Consider the following 20828-nt stretch of genomic DNA (forward strand, 5'->3'; position numbering starts at 1 on the left):
GCCACTTAAAGATGGCAATTCCCTGATATTTGGTTAAACTGACATTTTCCAGTGAAAGCTCCTGAGACAATTTTTGTGTTGGCTTTTTTTTTTTTTTTTTTTTTAATAGGACCTTATTGAAATGCAGCAGGTTTTAGAAGTAGGAGGCTATGCAGTAAGACTGGTTGCAATAGTATTTTCCAAACCATGGCTATTACACTCAGTATGTCTGAAGAATAAACCAGATGATTCTGATCAGCAAGGTGCAGACACCCCTCTCCCAGATGTACAGCAGGATTGCCTGCCATCAGAACCAAAGAAGGGAGAGGAATGTTCGAGAGAGGAGGAGCAGCTGGGAAAAGGCACACAGTCTGTCAGTGACGAAGAACCCCCAAGGAAGAGATGTAAGACTCAAACTGATGTCCTTCAAGACGCCAGTCAACTCTGCCAGGGTTCACAGAGTGGTTTGGAAAGTGCAAATGAAAATAACTCTGATGCAGGTGTTACTGATCCTGTTACAATGAAGGAAGCTTTAATCATGGATGAAGAAACAGGTTCCCTGGGAGGGCAGACAGAACACCTAGCTGAACACCCAGTGTGTGCTCCAGATGCTGTGAATGTGGACACTTACAAAGAACAAGATAAATCTTGTTCTGAGGACAAAGAACTTGAAGTAGAGACTGATGACCTCAACACTGAGCACAACAAGCAGATCTCTAGCCTTGAACAATCAGCCAGTGAGCAGGATGATGATCTTTCCTACTTACAGGAGAACCCAGGAGTCTCTAAAGGTATGTAGGAGCACTCTACGTCCAAGAAGTAGAGACTAGCTCATCATCAGTTGATCCCACATGGGTAGCTGCATTTTATAAGCAAATAGTAGATTCTTTATGAAGCCGTGCCAGAGAGAGAGGTTCATTTCTCACAGCTGAAGTGGCATAACACTACACTGGAATGTTCATGACTAGTCCAGAAATGTGTTTTCCTTAGAAACTCATTTCCATGTCTTACTCTTCTCCAAAAACATAGTTGGATCTGAAGTTTCTCATCTCTGGCTTCAGTCCAAAGGCTAGGCATCTCTAAACGTAGAAAACATAGCGCTACTGGTGTACATTTGACTAGAATGCCCATGACTGAAAGTTGTAAAGTCATTAAACCATTCACCAGAAAGCAGCACATGCCAGTGAGAAGATTAATAGCCTCATTTGTAACCCAATTTGACTTCATTTTCATTTCCTTTTTACTGCCAGTTTTCTTTTTTAATAGCTAGTAGTTTTTGCCAAGCTTTACATTAAGTAGGTTGTTGGGGATTTTATTTTGTTTTTGTTTTTATCAGCTCTGATTTCAGATTGAATCACAAGCTAACTGCTAGTGTGGTATTTTGCCAAGATCTGCCATTAGCCACGTTTAGAGCTGCAGACTGCCATGTGAGTCAGTGCAGACTGATCCATAGCATCTCAGAGCTTGGTATTGTTTAATTGGAGCCTTCCTGCAGGAAATACACTCCGGGCTGTGTAAACAGCATAGACTTCAGCAGTTCGGAACACGAAACTACTAAAGTACTGGTTGGGATTTAACTTCCTCTACTTGTTTGTAACACAGGAGGGAAAAAATAGTAGTTACGTTATCAAGCATAGAGTTCTTTCTGGTCTTCCTGACGAAGGCCAGCTGAAGGGTTTACATGTGCTTAAGCCAAAGCTGTTAGCCTCTGGGTGTGGTAGAAATACCTACATTAAGTAATTGTGTAATTAAAACCCATGACATAATGCATAGTGGAAGTTGCAGAGACAACCTTCAATTTGGAACTGAACTCTGCTGAAATCTTGAGTTTGCATTCCCAAGTCTACAGCTGCTTGGGCTTCTGCTCAACTTCCGTGTGATTACCAGGAGCATTAAGTTAAACAAACCTATGTGAGTGCTTGCAAGCTGAGACCCTGCATAGCGCTCTGTGTGAAACTCAGTTCTTTCAGTCCATAGAATTACCTGTTGTTCAGCCATGTCATCAGACTTCTAGGAATAAAGCTGGTTGCTGTGATTTAGGAATGGAACCACAAACAGTGTGGTTGGAGTAGACAGATGTGGTTGCGAGATGAGGTGCAGGAAGAAGAGTATGCTGCAGACAGGTAAAGGCAGTCCAAGTGGGAGCGTAGAGCTCCCCATGCAACTGAGAACAACATGCGGCATGGTTTGCTTGTGTTATTTTCTAAAATAAGCTGTTGCATTTTACAGCTTAGCCACCTTTTACTTTCCTTCCACTAGGTGAAGTGTTTGGGTTAATTGAAAACTATGTGTTCTCTTCTTTCCAGGAAATTCTATGACAGATGTATCCCAGGCAGCCCGGGACCAGTGAGTAACAGAGATGTCTGCAAAATAATTGAACACTTAGCACTACGAAAATAGTATCTGGAAGCAAATGATGTGGAAACCTTAGTTTTGTGCTCTGATGGGCAGTGAGCATTGATGATGGAGAAAACCCATGTTTTCCTCCATTGTTCTTGTTAATGTTACTTGTGCTCATATGCATGCTGAAAAAATTTCTCTGATAGATGTTTTTTCTCCAAAAAACAACTAGCTCCACGTATCAGAGGAACAAAACTAATTTTATTTCACAAATAAGTCCAGTGCCAGAAAGCCTCAGCTTCCACATGCCCAGGAAAGGCTTGGAGAAACTGCAACATGGGAAATGTGAATTTCCATGCAGGGTCTGTCTTTCAACTCCAAAGTGCTAAAAAGGAGGAATTTATTTCCTATCTGAGCACTGTTGCAGGTCTTGGATAACTTTTGGAGGATATTAGAGCTAGTAACAAACAAAGCTTTCCTGGTCATCCAAGACTCAAGGTAACTGTTGGGTGGTGTAACAGTGCTAAAAGCGCTTCTGGGGAGGTGAGCACCTGGTGTCAAATACTTCACGTCTGTGGAACTGTCTAGTAGATTAACACCAGTCTCTGCTCAGAGCAGCTGCAGAATTTAAACCTAGCATGTGAGCAAACACTGGCAATGGATGTAGTAAGAATCTCTATTAGGCAGAAATTATGATGATGGGAAATCTAGCTAGAGGAGTAACTCCTGACAGAGCTGAACTTAAATTGTCTTTTGCAGGGCCTGCGAGAAGGTCTGCTTCATTGGGAGACCATGGAGGATTGTGGATGGGAATCTGAATAAACCTGTGTGTAAGGGGATGATGGAAGCTGTGCTCTATCACATCATGACAAAACCAGGCATAACGGAAGGCATGCTGTTGCAGCATTACATGGGGGTACTGCAGCCTGTTGCCGTCTTAGAGATACTGCAGGTATGTGAATCATCAGCTGTGTGAACTTGAATCTGGTTCAGCTTCCACAAGTAACAGTCAGCAACCACTGTGATGGAAGTCCCAGGAAGAAAGGGGAATTGTGAATGAACCATGAAAAGCAACCTTCTCCCTTTAGTGTAAATTAACCAAAGCCAGAGCAAGTCGCTGTTCACAATGAGGCAGGAAGGAAGCCTGCTTTAACTGTCCTTGAAATTACCGTATTACTGATTTTAAAATTTGAGCTTGCTTCTAAAATGGATGTACATGCAGTTGAAATTCTAGTTGGTTACTGAAGGGTGGTGGCTTGTCACTGTGAAATACTAAGTTGGACTGCTTAATGCAGTGTTAATCACCATAGAGTTTATCTTAATTTTTTCCTTTCAGACTGAAATGTGTCTGTGCTAGACAATACTGTAAATAGACCTTCTGTCCCGACAGACTGGCTTAAAGGCATACATCCTTAATTGTAAAAGAATACATGGTGAGAAAACTTGAGTTTCTCATGGGTTTTTTTCCCACATCTTGAAGCTTGTTTGCCACCACTGCTACTTTGCAAATGAAACCTTGAATTTATATTTTTTTTCCTATAAGGATTCAAAATCTTAATTATAGCAGTAATACTGCAGTCCTTCCCATAAGCATGGCTTCCCCTACTAACACTGGAAATCAATATTCCAGTCTACGTATGCCATGCTTCTGTCCAAAGGCTCATACATTTTGGTAACATTGCAAGTTGTATATACTACTGATCACGCATTGAGCAACCATCCCGTTTCCTAGGTGTTCCAGCACAGCTTGTCCATATGTCCTATGCCACAGCAGCACTGCCAAGAGGGTAGCTGGGATCAGGGGACAGGTTTGAGACTGCAGTACTGAGTGTGTAGTGGTGAGGCATGCACATGTGGGAGAGCAATACAGATTCCTAGGCATTTTTAATTCAAATCCACAAAATCAAGCAATTACCCGTACATTTTCCAGACTGGAGATCTTGAATCTAACTTCTCTACCAATAAATTTCATAAGAACTGGTTTTGAAACCACAGACAGAGCTTGTATCTTTAATATACCAAATATTAGTAAATCTAGATGCATACCTACGTAAGATTACTGAATACACACCAGATGTTTTCAGCAAACAAAGCACGTAAATTGCCTTACTGCCTGTTGCTGTGGGAATGAATGCTAACCTATTAGCAAGAACTGACCCAGAAGTCTGGGATTTACATCTACACCAGCCTTACGTTATTTGTAACTGGTCCTAAATGTTGAGGTCTGTTGTTGAACCTGTGTTCTGTGTCAGGAGCCAGATGTCAACCACTGTGCTGAAAGGAACAAATGAGCATATATCAAGCTATGTGAACTTGCTTTGCTGTGCTGTAAATCTTTGCCATCCCCATGGCCTTCTGAGGGGGTGAAGCAAAGCCACTTTTAGTATAAATTGTCTAAAGTTTCTGAGAAGACTGTGAGTAGAACAGCATTCAGTGCCTTTTTTTCGCCGCAACTGCTCAAGCTAAAATACGTGAATTTTTCTGCAGGGTCTGGAAACTCTTGGTTGCATCAGACGATTCTACATGAAAAAGCCGTCCCTGGTGTCACTCTTTTCTCAGCCAGTTATGGAAGAACAACTAAACAATCCCAAACTGAGCGAAACCCCAACAATATACTATGAGCCTACGATAGACTGTACTCTCAGGCTGGGAAGAGTGTTCCCCTCTGAAGTGAATTGGAATAAATGGGTGCAGATCATCCCTGTATAAAAGAGGTAAAGCCGAGTCCTGTTAAAGTGGTTTAGCCTGTAGGAGTGAGTGGTAATGCAGATTAAATGTTACAATTTGTGCTCCATTGTGTTTTTATTAAGTTATTTATCCTTTTTACTTTTGAGCGTATTTAAACTGAGAATAAAGCTTAATGTTAAGGCAGAGGTAATATTTGATCCTGCTTTAAGTACATTCTCTTTTTACCACTAAGTGCTTGTAGAGCATATTTTCTGCTTTACCTTATGGGGTTTTCACAGGTCATAGCAAAGACCCCTCTCTTTTTTTCTTCCTGCCCCTAAGGCCAGGGCGGTAACACTCTACCTTTGCTTTGCCTTCTGTTCTGCTGCACAGCAGCTGGCTCTGTGCTAAGGTTTGGTAACTATGCTTTAGCTTAGTTAGCTTACGGTCCGTATCCACTTTAAACACCGGTGTCTTGGTGTGCGTGCCGTTAGTTTACGACGTGTGCTTTCAGCAGAACCCCGGCCCCGTGTGCCAAAGAGGGGACCTACAGCCTTCCCCCGTGCCCCAGGACAGGAAGAACAAACACCCTTCCAGAGGCTCCGACGGTCGTTCCCCGGTGCGTTCGGCAGCCTTACCCCAGGTCAGGCTTCAAAGCAACCACACGGCAGACGGTTACTTCCAGCCAGCGACGCGTTTATTGCAGAAGACACCCCGACCCCATCCCGCCGGGGCCTGCGCTCCCGGGGCCGGGACCGGGACCGGGACGCTGCCCCCCAGGGCGAGCCCCCCCCTCCTCAGCCCTGCGGGGGGGCAGAGCGGGCCGGGCCCCTCCCGCGGCAGCCAGGGCCCCCTCAGGCCCCCCCGGGCGGCCGGGGCCGGGCCGGGGCCCTCAGTCCCGCCAGCGGTGGCCGCACTGCGCGTTGCAGCACTTGTAGAAGGTGGTCATGGGCTCGTCGGCCGAGCGCGTCTGGATCTGCATGAAGTAGGCGCGGGGGTGCTCGCACTTGGGGCACGGCTCTGCGGGGCGAGGCGCGGCGTCGTGAGGCGAGGCGAGGCCCGGCCCGACCCCCCCCCCCCCCCGGCCCGGCCCGGCCCTACCTGCCGTGGAGTCCACGTTCTCCCAGGCCGCGGCGCCGCCCAGCACGTCGTCCACCTCCTTCAGCCGCGGGTACTTCCTGCTCGTCACCTGCGGGACCCCGCCGGTCAGGGCGGACCGGGCCTCCCCCCCACACCCCGCCGCCGCCGCCACCACCGCCCCCCGCCGCCCCCCGGCACCTTCCGCGTAACGTTGCGCACGTAGGGGCAGGTGGTGCAGGCGAAGCGGTGGCAGCGCGGCCCCTCCTCTCGGCCACCAGCACGTTGCCGCAGGCCGGGCAGAAGAGCAGCATCGCCGGTTCCGCGGCGCCCCGACCGCCCCTTCCGGCGCGATGGCGGCGATGGCGGCGGAGGGCGAGGAGGAGCTGGCGCACGCCGAGGTGCTGGAGCTCTTCCAGGCGGCGCTGGCGCGGCTGGACCCGCTGCTCTGCGACCCCGTCCCTCCTCATTTTGCCTGTCCTTTTTCGTTCTTACTTTTTCTGCTTCTGCTCTTTATTGCTCATTCCCTCCTCTCTCTCCCTCCTCTTCCCTTCCTCCCCTCGTTTACGGCGAGATCGGCTCGCAGGTGGCGCTGGAGTACGGGCAGGCCATGACCGTGCGCGTCTGCAAGGCGGACGGCGAGACCATGCGTGCGTCCCGGGGCCGGGGGGCTCGGGCGGGCAGGAGCCGGCCTGGGGGAGGGACGGGACGGGGACGGGCCCGGCCCGGCCCGGCGGGGTGGCGGGCCGCTGACGGGGCTCTTCCCCTCGCCCTCCAGCCGTGGTGGTGGTGCAGAACGCCTCGGTGCTGGAGCTGAAGAAGGCGCTGCGGCGGCACGTCCAGCTGCGGCAGGCACGGCAGGGCGGCGTCCAGCACCTCAGCTGGTGAGCGGGACCCGGGGGCTGGGGGGGGCTCCGGCTGCTCACCCCCACCTTCATCGCTCTCCCACGGCCGGCGGTTCCTCCTGCTGCTCCCCCTAAGTGTTTTTCCCCTAGGAAGTACATATGGAGGACGTACCACTTAACCTACGCCGGAGAGAAACTGGCGGATGACAGAAAGAAGCTGAGAGAGTGAGTAATCGAGTCTCTTCTGGGTCCTGGGGGCTGGAGAGGCGAGACAGCATCTGCACAGGCAGGGCTAACTTGGGACTTTGTGCCCTGGCTCAGCTAGGTCCTGCACTTGAAATTGACTGGAAGATGGGACCAGCACCCCAAGATGGGACCGGCACCGCACACAGAGGCGGGACAGGCCCTACCCTGACAGACTGAGAGGGTGTCTGCGGGACGGGAAGGCCCCGCGTGGTTCCTCAGCCACAACCATCCTGTGCCGAGTGTGTTCGTCCCATTCAAACCACGCCGAGGCACTTGGACGTACTGCCCCTTAGCCGTCCATGCCAAACTCCTGCAGAATAGGTTGTGCTTACTAAGCTTGTACCTCAGGTATCCTGCAGAGGCAAAGTTAGTGAGAAAAAGCACGAGTGCGAGGGCAGGAGAACACAGAGAAGGCCAGGGATGGTGTCATGGACGTGAAGCACATTAGTTCATCTCCAGGGAAAGGGAGAGCACTTGGGGAGCAGCTACTCAGCAGAGGATGGGGTCAGGACACATTAAGTAAGTGATGGGAGGGGACCTCTGGAAGTCATCTAGTCCGACCCTCTGCACAAGCAGGGTCAGCTAGAGCTGGCTGCTCAAGGCTGCGTCCAGTTGGGTTTTGAATATCTCCAAGAACATAGACTGCACACCCTCTCTGGACAACCTGTTGCAGTGCTCGGTCACCCTCACAGAGGGCTTGGCAGAGCTGCTAAGGCAGAAAGGTAGGAAGGGTGATGGAAGAATGCCAAGCAAAGAGCAAACCAAGGATAAGCGTGTTGGGCTCTGGACCCGCTCAGCCACTGGTCAGAGACAATCTATTAACAACACCAACCACGACTCCCATCTTGCCATGCCCGTTCTCAGGGCAAGGAGGCAGGAGGTGCTTCCGAGCACTCTAGCTGTTACACACAGCAGCACGGGGTATGCCAGCCTGTGTGCAGACCAGCAAGAAAAGCTTGTCTCAAGTATCAAAAATTTAGCAAGACGGCCCTAATCAAAGCTGTTCTTGAAAGACTGAGCCACGGGTGATTGACAGGTGCTGCATTTCAGGGGCTGTTGCAGATGATCAGGCCCTTCATTGCTGGCAGCATGTTCTACATACACAAGTGAGAATTTTAACTTGTCCTGTATTAGAGCACAGCATGTGATCATAGGAGTCCATCTCCCCCTGGGAAAGAGGAGGCTATAGGATTTCAAAGGTTGTGGTTCCTGGGAAACTGGCATATAACAGCAGAACTCTCTGTTCAGGTATGGCATCAGAAACCGGGATGAGGTCAGCTTCGTAAAGAAACTTCGAAAGTAAGCTGTCAGGTAAGTCCTGAATATCCATTAAGGGCTACCAACGCTTCATCTTCCTCTTCCCCAGGCCTTAGTGTTCAGGCTCGTAGCAGCTGGTGTTGCTGCTCTCCACTGTGTAGCAGAGCATTTCTGAATGCCTGCGTCTGCATTAGGATCGTGCCCTGGCTGTGGTCTGTTTTCAGAGCCTGTTTGTGCTTCTCTCAGGGCAGGGAATGACAATTCAGCTATTTCAGTTAACATACGTCAGGAGCAGCAGCATCTTAGTGCTGGCAATGGTGGAGTTCTAACCCTACTTTATGTTTAGACTCTGAATCTGCTCCTGCAATGTCTTGAGACTCATTAAATGCAGCATTCCTTTGCTTGCTTCTAGGACCTTGCTTTATTTCAGGCTTCTTGAATGTCTGGAAATCACTGTAAGGAATGTGGCTGGGTGTTAATTAATCCCTAGGAGGATGGAGGCGTCTGTGCTACAGGCGACTGCTGTCACCCGGGTTGTTTGGGTCCTTCCGTGTGCCTCAGACTCTCATACCTGAGGGACTGTTCTCCTACCCTGCTCCTAGTGCTCCTGTACCATTCAGAGCACCTGCAGCTAACACAAATGTCCCATGGGTGGACATAAGCAAACACAGCATATTCTTTGCTGTTCCACAGTGGGTGTATTTTGAGCCATTTTTCTCAATTACTGCAAGCTCTAAGGAGTTAGGAAAAGGGATCTCAGCTTACACATCCTGTAGTTTTTCACTCCCAGTTTCTCCAGTTTCTGGTTTATAGAAACTTGAGTTCAACCCATTCGTTGTTCTCAGAAGACAGGACACACCACTAGACAACTTTTGGTCATGACGTTTCTGTCCAACTGATGCATTTAAGAACACTTCCAGCAGGGGAAGCACTAGTAGCATGTATATTTACCTGTTTTGTAACCTACGTCGACATATTTCCGGTATTACACTGCTATTTCTAGAAAGTTGTGCACACAAACATAAGATGTGGCCAAGACTCTCAAGCTTAGTAAGTTTAAAATTATCTCTGCTTCCCCTCCGCATCTAAAAACACAATGACAGTCTCTGAAGAGCAGTGGTAATAGCTTTTCCAAACACTTGGGTTTTCCTTTTGCAGCTCCAGCTAGCTGGGTTAGAAACTGTTGCTTTGTGACCACAGTTACTTTTTTTTCTTCTTTCAACGCTGCTACATCTGCAACATCCAGTGTAATAAAATGTGTGCCATAACAGAAGCCATCTGCCCCGTGGTGCCTATGACCAGCGGTCACCTATGGCACTGGCTGAGCCCCCGGGACTGTCTAGGTATGGTATTGTGATAAGAGAGCCCAGCATGCAGTACCTATTGTCATTGCCAAATATTTTCTTTCTTTAACAGAGAGAGCAGAGAATCCAGCCCGACCAGGACCAGACTGTGGATGCAGCACTTTCCTGGAGGAAAAGGTGGTAACATTTCAAAGGGAAACAAACTCCAGTTGAATGGACACTCTCACGTGTTGTTTGCAGTTGTTATTTGAAATGTCTGCCTCAGAGCTGTATGTGGAATGCACTTTCAGTGATTAAAGAGATGCTTTAGTTTTCTGAGGCTTTTAAGGCCCTTATTTCCAGCTGCAAATCTGTGTCTGGCTGTTTTGGGTGCTAGAAAAGGATTGATTCTACTGGTACATGAAACAGCATAGGTGAGATAAAGTAACAAATGTAGCCACAGACTATGCAGAACAATTAACAGTAGCTAAAACGCTACCTTACCATTTAATCACCACCTTAGCAGTAGTAAACAACTCTGGTTAAAAATGTAGTATTGAAACTAGTGTAATAAAAATAATGGCAGCAGAAAAGGTTCAATACAATTGAACAAGGCACAAACGTTCTGTTTTCAGAGTCTTCTGAGATAAGGCAAAACATGCCTGCCAAGTGCTAAGGAGACAGTTTAAATTAACCACGGGCAGGGTTAGAAGTGTCATTGGATTAGAGGCTTTGTCCACATGGAACTGGCACAGCAAATGCAAAGACAATCCATCTCCAGTGCCTGCTCGAGAAGCCAGTCTTTGCCTTTCAGTGGAGCTGTGCATCCAGGTCATATTTCTCGCAGAATTTGTCTGTGAATGGTATACAAGTAAGGAACTCGCACCACTCACACTTGATGGGGTAGAAATAGAACAGAATCACAAGTCCTGAGAAGAGTGCAATGAAGATGAGCTGGAAAACTATAATTTGGCATCGCTTCCTATATAAATCAAACTTCCCAAAACTAATGTAGGGCAGGAAGGCAAAGGAGAGGAAGAAACCACTGATAAATCCTGAAATGTGAGCAAAATTATCAATCCAAGGCAGGAGGCCAAAGGCAAAAAGAAAGAGCACCACAGCCAGCAGCTTGAAGAAAGCCCTCCATGGGCGTGCCAGGATTTGCCAACTCTGGAAGAGCTCCACAAAGAGACAGGCCAGAATCCCAAACTGGGATCCTGCAGGGCCAACCTGCAGAAGAAGAGCATTACAGGTAACATCAGGCACATGCCATCACCCTGGCTTCTGCAACCAGCTCCAGGCATTACAGTTCTTTGTTACTCAACGCCTTATTCAGTGTTTCTTGGGGAAGAGATGCCACAGCCTGCAACTTCGTCCTTATAATGGGGTTCAAGGAGTAAAGGGGCCTGGTTTGATTTAGGATCAAGGTAGGTGTGAGCCCAGCAATCACCAGAACAGGCTTTATATTTAAGAAGGGCAGATCTGGTTTAACTCACTGGAGAGGAGAAGCCCCTGAAGGCAATCTCCTGGCTCTCCCCACCCACCATGCACTTTTCCTTATTGAAGGACCCAGAAGATAGTCCTCCAGGTCCTGCCACACAGTCTTCTAAAGTGAAGCCGGATAGTCACATCAGACCTCTCCAGCTGTGGCATGTGGACAGGGACGGTCCTGAACGGTTTGTGGGAAAGGTGAGCTCTGCTCCTTGCCCCTCTCCTGCTTGCCACTCACTTGCAGAGGGTCTCTAGCACTAGCTACAACTCTCAATTCCCAGCCTGCCAGGGGCCTCTCTTACCCTGTGGTTGGACAAATACCGCATTCATTATGAGAGGCAGCCTTCGTACTGCAGCCAGACCAGGCCAGTCACTTGGAAAGCCCAGGGTATTCTGGGCCATGTTATGGCTCAGCAGCTAGATGATGGTGTGGTGCCATCTTCTAGCTACAAATCTGCACAAGGCACATGCTGCAGAGATGAGCCCAGCTCTGGTGTCTCTGCCTCTGCCAGAGAGGCACAGGCATGTAGACGAGGCTTGTGTTCAGGGCAAGTTACCAGGACCCTAGTCTTCAGGAGACCCACCTCTGCTCTGTAGGGTAGAAATATTGCACTGGCAAGGTTCCCAGTGATGCCACTGAGCAGGTAGATGATAGAGATGCGATGCCATCCTGCCAGCTTCTCTAGGTCGCGCAGGATCGTCATTTGGAAACAGACTGAAACCAGACAGTGCAGGATCCTGCCAAGTTCAGAGTACAGGAGCTGAAGCAGCAGCCACTGAAGTCACCCCTGTGCTGGTTGGTGTTCTTTGCCGAGCGTTGCTGAGAGCTCCTGGTCTGGCCTTGCCCATGCCTCTAATATCCCTCCCAGAAAACGCAGCATGGTAAACCTCAGCTCAGCACCCTGGTGTCCCCCAGGGAAGGGACTGCCAGAACAAGCCTTACAGCAGTCCCAGGGTTCAGGGTCCCCCACCCAGATAGTGGAAGTTTTACACTTATGCTTACCCGGCATGGAGGAAAAGTGAGAGCCAGAGGCGGTAGAACTGGTCAGGGACTTCTGGATTTAGGAAAGGGAGGAGTCCACAGACGTCATCCATGCAGTGCACCTAGGGCAGAAGCGGGGTTGTGAGGTGCGCCAGCCAGCATGGCCCTTTACACCGAGGCCAGGGCAGAGACTGCAGTTAGCTCTGAAAGAGGGGCTCTCCTCCCTCTTCTCTGCTGTATCAAGTCCCAACCCTTGTCTCCAACACCAAGTTACACGTGACCCCACCCATTCCCTGCAGCAGCTTTATGCCCTCATTCTTCACCCCAACACACACACGCAACTGAGACATCAGCATTTGCTCGCCAATGGAGAAGGAAGTTTGCATTCTCCCGCTGCTTCCACAGTGGTCCTGTGTTGGGCTTTTGGAGCTGCCAGCCCAAGTCCTAAACTGGTCTCTAAGGAGGGGCAGATGGAGCCAGCTCTGCCACTACAGTCTGGATCAGCAACTTCCCTTGGGCTCAGGGTGAGACAAGACACATGACCCCCACCTACACTGCAGCACAGGCACCCCCAGATCTTGCCAAGCTGCTAAGGGGAACAGGAGGCAGAAGGGCAGCCATACAAACCCCCAGCTCTGCACTTACCTGAGAGCAGAGCGTTGCCTCCTCATGGAAATAGCCCCGCATAAATTCACAATATTCCCGGGAGGTTATTTCACACCTGGAGGAGGCACAAGTAATCAAAACGAGGAACAAGTTACACACAGAAAGCACAATGGACCATCCTGTGCCTGCCCAGGCCACCCACTCCCCCTTGTCTCATCCCAGGTCTGCCTATGAGAACTGATGCCTTCAGCTGCCCCTGACATGCTGTAGTGTCTCTGCAACAGATGCACTAATACATTCCCATTTGAGCCCAGTGCCACTCTCCATACACCCCTCTTGCTTCTCTCCCACAGGCAAGCCTGAGTCACCTCTGCAGACTAACACTCGGTATACAGGGGCTCCAAAACAAGTGCTAAAGCTGAGCTATTTACAGCTGAGAAAGTACTGCCAGAGCTTGCGGAAGCTGTGTCTCTGGGGCCAGGGGAGTCTTGTGCCTCTGTAGCTGACAGAGTGGAAAGGGGGGGCTAGGCTAAGAGCATCCTGGTCATGACTTTCAGGGACAGAGAAACTCCTTGGGGCAACACTCATTTTTCTCCCTAGCACGGAAAGCCAGGCCCAAGCACTGGGTAACTACTCAAGCTGAGGAGCAACGTGAGGAAGAACAGCATCTTCCTCCTTGGCAAACCCAGAGCAGGTCATTTCCTGACAACTCCTTGCATGCTCAGGGACTCCAGGCTGTGGCCAATGCAGCCTGTCCAGGACCAAGCTTGCCATTCCCAAGGAAAAGCGCAGAACTCCCCAGCAGAAGTATTTAATCCCTTGGGATCCGAGTCCCTTCAAACTGCAGGACCAGTTGAGCAAGATACCCTGCTGCACTGAAGACTCAGGCTGGCTGTTATCTCCTCCTCATCCCAGAGTCCTGCTCCACCTGGGAGACCTGTCATAGCTCCCTGTCCAACTCCCCTTCCCAGCAGGGCTCTGGGCTGTGTGTGGGAAGGACAAGGAGGACAAACGGCTGCGTCTACAACCTGAAAAGGGCCCTCTGTGCCTCACCCCAACACCCAGCCCCTCTCCATACAGGTAAAACTCATTACCTTCCTTTGGTCCCAATGCAGCAGGGCCGGCCTGTAATCACGCAGTCCATGTGAAGGTGGTTGGTGTAATTCCCAGCACTATTTTTTGTGCAGATCTGGAAAACAACAACAGGCTGCAGTCATACAGCCATGGCTTTGCTTGCTGCCTGGGTAGTCAAAACAGCCCCTTGGGAAGAAGCAAGCCCCACAGACACAGGGCTCCCAAGGCCTCCCTCTCACAGCAGGATAGTGCCTGACACTCCATCTGCCTGAGGCTCAATCAACACCTCTCTGCGGAGGGATGAAAACAGCCCTGAGGCTAAGTCAGTCTCCATCACTCTGTTACCCTGGCAAGGCCCAGGGCTTTAGTTAGCACAGGGGAACTTTTGTTGTTGGAGGGCTTTGAGCCTTGGCTAGACAAAGCCATGGCTGCCCTGATCTGGTGCTTGTGACAAGCAGTAGGCTGCACCAGAGAGCCCCCCCTTCCACCAACACAGCTGTGGCTCTGCACTGTGGGATGCAAATGCCATATTCCAGCTGCCCGTACAGGTTCTGTGCCACTGGCATGCTCACCGGCCATTTGGTGATGTCATCTGGCCACTCATGTGGCTCCATCGAGGCTGGCTGCTCACACACCCTGCAGCAACAGAAAGCAGAGATCAGCCTGAGAAATAACTTTCCCCAGCACCAGGCAGCATCCCCCAGGGAGCCGCCACACTGTGCCTAACCCCAGGCTGTGGTGCCAGAGCTCCCCTCTGTCCCTGGCGAGGGGCTGGTGACATGTTACGTCAGATCAGCCAAGGTTGTGCTGATCAAAGCCGGAGCCTCCTTCCAGCGAGCAGAGATCATGGCTTCAGCACAAAGGCAGCTGTCCAAGAGCACACAGCTGCCCAGCAACTCACTGGCTCCTTTCCAGGTGGACACAAACCCAAAGGTGGACATTCAGCTGGTCTCAGCTCTACATCAGCCCATGGTGACCAAGGGCAAAAGGTGTGCCATGGCACCCAGCAGCTGGCAGGGCTCTGGGGCAGAGGTATGCTGGGAACATGACTGCTGTACCCCAAGAAGGGAGCCTGTGCGAGGAGCAGGTGAGGAGGGGAGAGGGATGAGGAAGGCACCCAGAGCTCACAACGGGCCACTGTGCAGGTAGGTGGGCAGCCAACAACAATGGAGACTAAGGGCGAGCAGAAATATGATCACGCTCTGCCTCAGCCTCCCCTACAGCCATCAGGGCAGGTAGGGACATCACTGCCCCCATGTCCCTTGGTCTCCAGAGCAGCCGCTGTCCCATCCAGAAATCAACTGGCCTGGGACTCCATGCCTCTCTGACTCTATTGGCACAGCAACCTGTCCCCTGCAAGATGGCAGCTGGGCTAGGCAGGACCTACCTGGGGTCCTGATGACAAACAGACCCAAATTGCCTCTTGCTTCCTGCCAGCATTGGTGTGCTGGGGTGATGGGGCCACTTCACCCACACGGCCAGCGTGGACTGCAGGAGAGAGGAAAGGTGTCACCATGAAGCCCAGGGTGGGAGAAGCGTCAACAGAAGTAGCCCTGAGCCTGCATGGACAGCACAAAAGGGGCCACTGCACTCACAGAGCACTCCTCCTCCGAGGTCTGCACGCAGCCCGACTTGTCATTCCGCACACAGCAAGCCGAGTGTTTCTCTTTCTCCCGCTTGGCGCTGATGAAGCTGTGCACTTGCTGGTCCTGCCTCATGCACGGTGAGAACTTGGCCCCTAGGTGGATCAGGGCCTCCTGGCAGAGATGGAAACACTCAGCTCAGCCAAGGGGCAGGCAATGATTGCCTGGGGCAGAGCAGGCTGGGAGAACTGCGAGGGGTACCCCTATCAGGACACAAGGGACCAGGGACAAGTCCTGTATGATGAAGCCCAACACACATCAGGCATACTCTCAATATTTGCTTTGAAGAAGGCAAGCCCAGAACAAAAGTTCAGGGATTTCCTTGCCCATGGCCCCAGAAAGGCCAGTGCTGTGGCCGGGAAAGGAAACTCTGGGACTCGACAGCCTTTCATGGGGAAGTGGCATCAGGAAAGCTGTCATACACCATACAACTCCTGCATTTTCTCTAGCCCCATGCTTGTCTTCGTAGCAACAGGGTGCAAAGCAGGAGTGCCAAGGTCCATCCCAGCCTCCAGGTAGCCCGTTCTGCAGGGTGGCTGGGGCCAGGAGCACTGCTGCACCCTGCCACTGATGGCAGGGCCCCATGGGAAGTCCAACCAAAGGCAGCTGCTAGCACCAAGCTCCAAGCAGCAGAGGGCTCTGGTCCCTGGGGTGGCATGGCTGCAGCACACAGTCACCCATCAGCCCACCAACAGTCCCAGCCAATGGCACTCACTGAGCTGGGGCCGATCCAGAAGTTTTCCTGCTGAACATATTTGACGTTTTCATAAACCCCTCTGTTTCGCAAGACCTGCAAGGAGAGAAAGCAAGAGCCCCATGAGCTCTTGCCTACAGGGTCAGCAGGGAGAGCAGCAGGGGCTGGTGAAAACAGCACCCAGGTTGAACGGAAATCCTCACAGCCAATGGCTGGGCACACAGTTCTCTCAAACTGGTCTTTTGCAGGATCACAGGTAAACCCCCATCAAGGCGTGGGCACCTTCATCTTAAGATTTCATTTCAAATATCTATCTCTGGCTATTTCAACTTTCAAGAAATCCCAGGGCCTGGAGACCTGGGAGTTGCTTGAGAGCCTGCAAAAAGCTTCCTGCACTCAGAAACATAAGCAGAACCTGCTGACAACGTAGGCCCAGGTGCTGGTGACAGTGCTCTGAAAGCTGTCGGACACGTAGGTGAGAAGCTCCCCAGGGCATCCCCTGCATGTAGCGGGGATATGGCTGTAGAGGTATGTACCCCAGAGACCTTTTAACAACATGTGGAAAGGCTACAAACAGCTTCAAGATCGGCTCTCAAAGTCAGACAGGTCAGTTTTGCTCCTGGCAGAAGCAAAATCCTGCAACTGTTGTGAAAACTTAACTCTGGTTTGAAATATTTCCCTGCCGTGAACATCCTTCTGGTCTCCACCAGAAGGGGAACAAGTTGTTTGAAAGGGCTCCCAGCACAGACAGAACCAGAGCCTGCAAAGAGCCCATCATGCTTTGTGCCAGATATAATTTGATGTCAAGAGCAATGTGGCTGCAGGAGAGCGAGCAGCATGGGGGCTCACAGAGATGCTGCATGAGTCCCCCAAGGCAGGACACCCAGCATCCAGCTGTCAAGACCCTCAGGCAAGTAGCCAATATGCTGAAGACTGTAACACAAGAGCCAGCAGCTGAAGGCTGAGACGCAATCACACTCCAGGCAAGTCAGGGGGGATTTACTTACTGAATCAACAGTTTCATGTTGTGAGAACCCCACAGGGGCGATGCCGTAGATGCACACAGCAAGGATGGTGATGAGAGAATGCACAAAGGTGACCCAGTAAGTGAAGAAAGGCCTGGATGGAGGGAAAGGGAAAATATCAGAGGCAGAAGCCCAGGCATATTACACCAACTTAGAGAACACAGGAGAAAAGCTGCTGTTTTTCCGCAGGGACCTTGGCAGAATCTGGGGTACCGGGCCAGGATCACCTAGGGATGCACAAGACTGGAGGCAATGACTAAGGTCTTGCTGGCAGACAGACCCTGCTTACTCTGACTCCCCCATTACACTGGGCAAGCCAGCCTTTCCCAAGAAAACATCCATGAGAACACTTAAGCCTGATGCCAAAGTGTGCTGTGTGTCTGAAATAATGACTTTAGGGGAATGATCAGAGGCAGGGATACCTGAGCCTTCCTGTTCGTCACAGGACAATGGTGATGGGGCAGAGATCTGCAGTCCCTCCAGGTAGCAGAGATAGAGACACCCGAAGCAACACGAGGAGCAGGATGAGCTCCCAGTGCACACTGATGCTAACATGCTGCTGTCTGCTGCAGTTTGCACTGTACTTCAGGGACACAGACTGGGGGGTCTTAGCAGCAGGTTTCACCCAACCACCCTGAGGCAGTGACCTGAGTTACCAAGAGGCAACAGCAATCACTCAGTCACTAGTTTTCTGTGACTACAGATCTCACCTGTGGTCATCCATGTCCTCAATCTGCCGCTTGACATAGCTGTCAATGCGCTTGCGGTAAGTACGGTTTGTCAGCTTCCCCACCATACCCAGGCCATATGGCCTCTTCTCCTTGGCAAAGAGCTTCCTGACAGGGACGGCGATACGCTGGCCACGCTTCTGTGGGCTGACACTCACCACCTCCTGCCGCAAGCGGACCTTGGGCTGTGCCAGGGCCCCATCCTTTTGCTTCCTCCAGCCTCGCTCCAGTGGGCTGAAATAAAAAGCAGGACAGCAATGGTTTCCTTCTGCATGGCACAGCAATGGGGACCAGCCCTTCCCTGGTCTTTGGTGATGGCAGCTGATGGCAGACAAGGTGCCCTGAAGTGGAAGCTGTATTTCAAAGGGTTATGCAGTGCCAGTTGATGAAAGCGCAGAACTACACGCAGAAGGTGGCACAAGACAGCTGTGCCAAACTAAGCCCTACTGACAAGGAGCTCTCAAGGCTTTGAAGAAGTGTTTCAGCAACAGGCTAAAATGGGGAGGCTGCAGCCAGGCACATCTGCAGCCTCAGGCACATTTACTTCCTCTTCTACTTCATTCCTCTTATTCTGCTTTCTGCTATGAAATGGAAGTGTAGTTTAGCCCAGCAGTGGAAATCCCCACCTTTTAAAGCACTTTACTGTGATTTGACTGGCAAGTCAAACCCCCATGCCCACCAAATCTGACAGAGAAGAACAGGAATCCAAGCAGCTTTCCAGACCAAGAAAGTAACACTGTCACATGCTGCAAGCTGTGCCAGTTACCTCTCACGATCTCTCTTCCATTCCTCCCTTTATTTGCACTGATGCATGCATTTTTCAGGAGAACAACAAAACCAGGCTTCAAAAACACAATAAAAAACCCAAGCATCACTGCCTAAAGGAAGGCTTTTCTACCAAAATAGAGCATGCGATGAATGTTGCACAAGCTACTGGTGAATAGTACCTGCTTTGTAAGTCTCCATCATATTCAGATGTTTTTGTATTTCTTTGCTCTTCAACAGCAGTCTGGAGGTCAGGTCTGCAGCATTCAGACCCTGACCAAAAAAACCTACCTACCATTTCACCCTTGTTCACTGCCTAGCACTGTAGTAGGCATGTCCCTGACATGCATTCTAGTCTAGTTTACCTCCTCTGGCTTCCTAAATGACCCCCTCTGCACAAAGACGATGGTTGTCAGAAGTGGTCAGAGAAACCAGCTAGCATCTTGGAGAGATCATGACAGCTCTGAAGTATGGACAAGCAACAGGATGAGGGAGAATCTGAACCTCTTTAGCCAAAACCACTGCTGTGAAACTTCAGCTATTTTCAATATTGCACCTTGCAGAAGATGCATTTTTATAAAGCTGAAAGTCCCCAACTTCCACTTGGGAAGTCCTTCTTCAACAGAAAGCACGGATTCCACTGCAGCCTGCTCTTGCCCCAAAAGTTCAAGTGGTTTCTGTGTTATGGATGTGCTGTTTCCCAATATTTCCGGTGCTGGGCTATCAGCCTATGCCAAAATAAACACCTGGCCACCTAAAAGGACACCCAACTATGATTCTGATAACAGTTCTCTGAAGTGTGAAAGAAATATATTTTCCTCAATAAATAAAACTATTTAAGGAGATCCAAATGGAGCCAAGAAGACTGAGACCATCTCAGAGGAGTGACAACAAACTCCCACCATTTTCCACTTCCGCTTATGTTAAGACCGAGTCAAGTTCTTGGAAACACTTGAAGGGAAAGCGCCAACACAGCAAGATGGGCTGTAAGCAGCAGAACCACAACAAGGACCTCCCTGTCTGCTCCATGTTCACACCCAGCAGAGCTCTCTGCTGGGGTGAGCTGGCAGCTAAGCTAGAGCTGACTCGGAAACGACACAGGGCAATTACTCAGTACCAGTTACTCAGGTGGAAAAAATCTAGGTATACAGTACAGTACCACCCACATATTTGTAGGGCTCTCAGCATCAGTGCCACACCTTTCTCTCCTTTCAAGCGAGGAATGTAGCCCAGCTCGATACTCAGCAAGGCTTCACACTGCTCCCTGGAGCAAGACAACAGTTCCTGGTGACTGTGGCAATGGCAACAGCCTTCTCGTCTTTGCTAGGTTCTCCATAGCCAAAGGCTGGGCCTCCAGCATCCTCACAGCTGATTTAAAGTGTCCTTTGTTTCCTCAAGGCATGATACAGTCTCCAAAACACATCACGTGAGGCTGGAAGTTGCTGGAGAGACTGCAGAGGTGGCCTCGGAGTCACCTTTCACACGCATGGGTAGCTGAGACAGGAGGTCTTAAGCTGGGTTTAAAGAAAACTCATCACTGCACTGCTCTTTGAGCTCTGCACCAAGCACCCACAGCACTCAGATCCTGGCTTCCTCCATGCAGGAGGTCCCACTCTGAATGGGTTGGCCACCCCATGTTAGGCTTTGGCAGCTTCCGGGAAGATACTCACAGTAGCAAGTGGCTTCTTTCAAGCTCATTTTTGTCCAAGGCACCACCTGTGAGATCTGTCTGATCCAAAGGTTTCACCTCAGCATCTTTGATTGCAGCTTCTGATGGTGACTCGAACACTTCATCTGGATAAGTAGAGAGCTCCTCATGAAGGACTCCTTCCTGGGCAGAGAAACAGAAATCCCATCAGAAGCAGCCAACATCACATTTGAGACACCAGCCCTGGCAGAAAGCAGTACTGCTCTCTGCAACACACAGTCCTGCTAGACCTAGAGTCTTGCACTGCCTCTGGGGCCAGTACCATGCCAGAGCCCTGCCCCTCACCCGAGCAAAGAAAGAAGTGTCGAGCTCATCTGGAAAATCCACCGTGTCCTCCTCCAGGAAACTTGCTGGGGTGAAGCTGCGCCGCTGAGCTCTCCTCAGGGTGCTGTCCTTCACAGAACGTCCCTGTAGCCAG

General features: G+C 50.6%; 4 protein-coding genes across 14 annotated transcripts in view; 2 read left to right on the top strand and 2 right to left on the bottom strand.

The window, feature by feature from the left end:
* Positions 1–5197, top strand: part of GTF3C1 (general transcription factor IIIC subunit 1) — a 44330-nt gene extending 39133 nt beyond the window's left edge. For all 3 annotated transcript variants that reach the window (XM_030002498.2, XM_030002499.2, XM_030002500.2), the window contains exons 34-37: positions 110–770; positions 2286–2325; positions 3079–3271; positions 4807–5197. In XM_030002498.2, coding sequence (XP_029858358.1) covers positions 110–770; positions 2286–2325; positions 3079–3271; positions 4807–5028 — 1116 coding nt within the window. In that variant the 3' untranslated portion in view covers positions 5029–5197. The remainder of the gene's footprint in view (positions 1–109; positions 771–2285; positions 2326–3078; positions 3272–4806) is intronic.
* Positions 5198–5665: 468 nt separating this feature from the next.
* On the bottom strand, positions 5666–6446 carry POLR3K (RNA polymerase III subunit K). The gene is given in 4 exon segments (XM_030002550.2): positions 5666–6006; positions 6088–6175; positions 6265–6333; positions 6336–6446. Coding segments are annotated over 4 exon segments (327 nt in total). The 5' UTR covers positions 6378–6446; the 3' UTR covers positions 5666–5878.
* Positions 6417–10028, top strand: SNRNP25 (small nuclear ribonucleoprotein U11/U12 subunit 25). Its single transcript, XM_041120128.1, has 6 exons — positions 6417–6543; positions 6633–6713; positions 6842–6947; positions 7059–7133; positions 8403–8465; positions 9828–10028. Exons 1-5 carry the CDS (start codon positions 6417–6419, stop codon positions 8455–8457), a joined length of 444 nt encoding a protein of 147 aa, XP_040976062.1. The 3' UTR covers positions 8458–8465; positions 9828–10028.
* Positions 10029–10166: 138 nt separating this feature from the next.
* RHBDF1 (rhomboid 5 homolog 1) overlaps positions 10167–20828 on the bottom strand; it is a 39207-nt gene continuing 28545 nt past the window's right edge. For 8 of the 9 annotated variants that reach the window (XM_030002510.2, XM_030002511.2, XM_030002512.2 and 5 more), the window contains 13 exons: positions 20696–20818; positions 20373–20533; positions 17920–18171; positions 17192–17303; positions 16206–16280; positions 15443–15604; positions 15235–15335; positions 14420–14483; positions 13868–13962; positions 12813–12888; positions 12189–12289; positions 11770–11923; positions 10167–10924 (listed from right to left, as the gene is read on the bottom strand). In XM_030002510.2, the coding sequence (XP_029858370.1) occupies positions 10505–10924; positions 11770–11923; positions 12189–12289; positions 12813–12888; positions 13868–13962; positions 14420–14483; positions 15235–15335; positions 15443–15604; positions 16206–16280; positions 17192–17303; positions 17920–18171; positions 20373–20533; positions 20696–20818 (1896 nt within the window). In that variant the 3' untranslated portion in view covers positions 10167–10504. The other variant, XM_030002516.2, reaches the window with a different exon arrangement.

The sequence above is a fragment of the Aquila chrysaetos genome, chromosome 25 (genome assembly GCF_900496995.4).
Source record: "Aquila chrysaetos chrysaetos chromosome 25, bAquChr1.4, whole genome shotgun sequence".
In the NCBI taxonomy this organism is placed as follows: Eukaryota; Metazoa; Chordata; class Aves; order Accipitriformes; family Accipitridae; genus Aquila; species Aquila chrysaetos.